The sequence below is a fragment of the Crocodylus porosus genome, unplaced genomic scaffold, assembly GCF_001723895.1.
Source record: "Crocodylus porosus isolate Cpor-Errol unplaced genomic scaffold, CroPor_comp1, whole genome shotgun sequence".
Classification (NCBI taxonomy): domain Eukaryota; kingdom Metazoa; phylum Chordata; order Crocodylia; family Crocodylidae; genus Crocodylus; species Crocodylus porosus.
In genome coordinates, this window is record NW_017728925.1 from 10,135,781 (window position 1) to 10,140,618 (window position 4,838).

General features: G+C 35.8%; 1 protein-coding gene across 1 annotated transcript in view; it reads left to right on the top strand.

Annotated features, from left to right (window-relative positions):
* GLE1 (GLE1, RNA export mediator) overlaps positions 1–2,754 on the top strand; it is a 20,659-nt gene extending 17,905 nt beyond the window's left edge. Inside the window, exons 15-16 of the mRNA XM_019540731.1 lie at positions 168–231; positions 1,460–2,754. Coding sequence (XP_019396276.1) covers positions 168–231; positions 1,460–1,528 — 133 coding nt within the window. The 3' untranslated portion in view covers positions 1,529–2,754. The remainder of the gene's footprint in view (positions 1–167; positions 232–1,459) is intronic.
* Positions 2,755–4,838: the final 2,084 nt, after the last annotated feature.

A 4,838-nucleotide genomic window follows, 5' to 3' on the forward strand; every position in this document is an offset into this window, starting at 1 on the left:
GACCCCAGTACTCTTTCCTGCCATGGCAGGGGGTCGGACTAGATGATCTGCTCAGGTCCCTTCCGACCCTAGAAACTATGAAACTATGACGCCTTCTGTTTTTAAATTCTTCTATCCTATTTTAAGATTTTACTTTTTAGAGCTCAGTCTTGTTCATCTCTCTGCAGGATTGAAGCAATCACCAGCTCTGGACAGATGGGTTCTTTAATGCGATTCAAGCAGTTCTTGGAGGTAAAATACTTTGTATTTGGGTTTATTTCCCTTTTCCCCCATCTTCTTACAAATGTCTTGTTCAGTCAGCAAGGCTCCTGATGCCTCCTGATTTCCACCCCTCCCAAAAAAAATTATAAGACTTTTTGGTCCACTCTGATTTTATATGGTTTCTTACTTAGTCTATTCAGCTGTCATCGTAGTTGATTCCAAAACATGTTCCATTCACCCTCTCCACCCCCTCAAATTTTTTGAATGGGTGTGATTCTACAAGAAAATTCTTTCAGTTACTCAATGATGTCCTCTGGGATGGTGGTTGCAGTGAGAGGAGAAACTTCAGCTCAGGATTTACAGCTGTGCTGAGTCATTGTATTTGATAGGAGCTGGGCCTCCATGTTCTCACGGGGAGTGCTGCACAGATCAGATGTGAACAAATAAATTATCCAATAATCTTAGAGTAGACTTTTGGACTATACTGCACAACCCCACCTAGCTTTATACTCATTGTATGCATTCTTTGAAGAAAGGTTTTACAAAGGTGTTAAGTACTAAACATCTATATAGTTCTTATTTTGAAAGAGCTTTGCAGAGAGTAACTGAACTTAATACATTTTCACCTACCATCAGCTTGTGAGGTTCTTGTTTTGAAACAGCTATTTTTACTAACTGAACCTTTAAAGAGCGAGTGTGTGATAGATACAGCAAGAGTTTCTCAAAACAAATTTGAAAAGAAATATTTAATAAATTAGAGATGGATTCCTTTCTAGGTTATAAATTTGAGTTTGTTTCTCTAATTGCATTTCAAACATAATATAATGAAACTTTGCAAATAAGAAGAAAACATACAAATTTGAACTGTGTGATAAAGGTTTGTTGCAAACTGCATTAGATGAATACAGAATCATTATAAATTATTTGTATATTTAGCAATCTGGGCATGCAGTATTCCAAGCTGTTTGAGCTGGCTTTTCAGTGTTTAATGAGTGGACCATAATCCAGTTCTTTATTCAAATTCATTCAGTTGGCCAACTTAAAATGGTCACATTTGGCTAATGGTATTTGTTTCTATTCCTGCATTTATAGCAGCCTTTCTGGGAAGAGTTTTCTGTGGATTTTGACTACATTGTTTCCCTGATGGTGCTTGTGGAAATTTCTGTAATGCAGTCAGTACTTTTCCTATTGTATGGAATTGCTTTCACTGGTTTTAAAAGAACTGTTTGGTTTTTGTTTTATTTCCTTCCTCCTCCAGAAATGTTTGCAGAAGCAGGAAATTCCTTTACCGAAAGGTTCTCTGCAGTCATCTTTCTGGAGGTCATGAGGCAGATCCTTCTTATTTTCATCTTCACAGGAGTCTAGAGGATTTCCTGGTCTGGCTTCCTCTTTCATTTGGGGATAAAATAAAAAAATAATTGCTGTTGTGTTTTTAACATATGGGATTTATGTTTTATGTTGAACAGAGTTTCAGGAACCTTTCTTTTGTCTAATTTATTTTGCAAATTATTTTAAACCGTTCTGTTAAGAACTGATTAACTTTGTAGACGTTATTGTGCAGTAAATTATGGAATATCAGATGCTTCTTCATGTCTTTACTGTGTTGTTTAATAAGTGTCAAATGTGTGGAAAGTATCTGAAAGTTACATTGGACTCCAGAGTTTTTATAGTAAGTAGTGACACTGGGGGATTTCGCACACAACTGACAGTCTGTCCAGGCTTTTACGTGACACCGCAGAAATGGAAGGTCTTCAAGGTTTTATGGAGCCTTAGCTATACTAGTCAAAATCTAAAAAATTAAGCTTCAAAAATCTATTTTTGTATTTCATGTGTTCAGTTATTTAATTATGTTGATATGGTTGCATCCTGTGGGGAAAAAATGTTTAAATTGATAGCCTAAAAGTCCCCAAAAATAGAGGTGGTTAGGCTTACACGGCTGCTCTGATTTCTGTTGAATGTCGCTTTACTTTGAGAAACTCAGTATTACCTGGGGGGGGAAATGCTTTTCTCTGGGGAAGACCTTTTAAAATGAACAACTCTTTAACCTTTTAAAAACCTTGCTCTTCCATTGTGAAAACGTCTTTATTTATATTGGACAGACTTGATTTTTATAATTACAATAGGTGATACATTGTCTGCGAAAGAACATTTCACTTCACTGAAAAAAAGATTTGCAGGTGTGTGAGTGAGTAAGTAAAAGAATAGAATGTAGTATTTTCACCAAGAGTTTCTAGAGAAAACTCATGACCCATTGCATGAACTGAAAGTTAGGGTTAGTCTAAAAAATAAGCAAGAAAGAATACTTGAGAGACCATGCAGATACTTTGCTGTCATGTGAACAGAAAAGAAGTTTCCTTGGCTTGTTCCAGTATGAACTGAAATGCAACACAAATGTATATTTAAAAAGAGCCTTTATAATTTTAACCAGTTTCTTTCTTAACAAAGAATACATCAATTTAACTGCAGATTGTGTATACAGTATGGTGATAATTTTATACTGTGCTAATGTAATGGATTATTATAAAATATAGTTCATTTTAGAAACTTACTTGGGGGGGATTATTATAAAAATAGTTCATTTTAGAAACTTACTTGGGGGGGGGGCGGGAAATCATGCTTAAACTTTGCAATTTTACTACTTTCTGTAAATTCTGTGGGTGCCTGGAAAGGTGATCAAGTAAGGCTCTGAGCATTCTTATTGGGTGACTCCATGGGGTATATGATTATGGTAAGTGAGATTTGGATGTGATCTTTGACAGTTAGCTGATGGTATGCACTCCATGACATGCTGCCTTTCAATGGCCTATGTGAAATCTGTTTATCTAGTTCCTAGCTTCCATGGCTCTGCACTTCAAAAAGCCCTTACCATTCTCACAGCTGGATAGCAATTTAATGATGACAGGGAAAAGAGAAATGAATAGGGAAATTAAAATAACATCTTCTCTGGAGAGGTGGCTCACCCACAAAAAGCATCGGGCAGTCTGGGAAAGCTGCTACTGGCATTGCATGTTATGTGCCTGTTTGAATAAATAGACAGGTAGCTTTTACTCCAGGCCCCTACCCTTCCTGCAGCTTTTCCCACCATGTTCCTAATATGCTTCAGTCATATCCTGGATTGGTCATTTCAGATGGGGAGATAGTTTGCAAACTTCTTTATTTAGCCTCTCAGCTGAGATTTAACCCTTTCTAATGAGAGCTGACAGCTGTATTGGGGTTTTATTTGAAAATGGAGCAGGACTGCACAGAACTCACTTTATATGGTCTGTGTAACAGCTATCAGATGGTTGGCACTTATTCCTGGTTGACATGGGCTGTATCTGAAGCAGTGAGAAGTGAAAGTGTCTCTTGTTCCAGGTTCCCCAGGCTTATTCAGTCCTCTTGATGAAATCTTTAATTCAGAAGTGGTGCATATAAAGGCTGTTCTTTGGTGAAGTTGACAGTGCTTAAGCTACAGTGTTTAATAATATGCATCTAAAAGCTTAAACTTTCTAGAATTAACTCTTCCAGGAAGTGGAAAAACAGTGTTCTTGGCATGCAATCTAGCTTGATTTTTTTTCTTTTCTTTTTTCTTTCTTTTCCTTTCCTTTTTCTTCAGGAGGAGATTTAATAACTCAGTGCATAGCTCTTACCAAACTATGCGGTTTTATTCGTGGTATTTATCTTTTTAAAGCTGTTACTTTTGGAGTCAAATGATCATGTGAGAACATCAGATTTCATAATTTTTAATAGCAAGTTTCTACTTCTCAAAGTTACTGAGAAATGCTTGGAGAGGCTCAAACCAGAACATAAATAAAAAATTACTTAATGTTTTATTATTGATTTGTAAGCCCATTTTGTGATTTTAGAGGCCTGACTGTATGTGTTTGGCAAGACTGACAGTTGTTGTAGGATATTTTCGGGAGAATTTCAAAGGCATAAAGAGCAGTTATATGCTCAAGTCCTATTAGTGCCTTGATAAATCTTATTCATTGCTTATTTTTGCATAACAGTTCTTTCTGTACAGAAGAAATAAGATTGTATTAACTGTCAGATATTCATAATGTCATTAATGATATTGTTTAGCCATCTTGAATCAATTGTGTTTATACTGTTGTAAATATTAAAGATTTTATTTAGCTAATTTCTAAAACGTGTGGATCATGTTTTATAACATTACTAAAGATGGGATGGCTTCCCTCCAAGTTACAAGTAGAAATTATTTTGGTAATATATGTGCTGGCTTTTGATAAATAACCAAAGATAGTGAGCTTTTCTCTGCCTCAGTTTCAAAACTCCTTGCCTCTTTTGAATGTTTTTCATATGTACTCAATACAAGCTTTTAGTTTAAAAAAATCTTTATTTTGGTTATGATAAGCGTTTATGTATGTAGCTTTTTTAGAGGTAGCTCAGAAATGTTGGGCTCTACTGCCTGATGTAAATCAGTTCTCTATTTTTCTTGTATCTGCTTTCACTGTTTAACAGTTTTTTGAGCATCGACCATCTTGCAGTATCAGGATGTCTTGAGGTATAAGAAGTCCAAACAGTGAATTTTTATAAGCATGAGTGTATTTAAATTATCTCTATTTTAAATATTCATGTGGGAACCAGGCCCTGATCCAAATACAATTACTGACTCACGGTTGCATTGCAGCCAGACA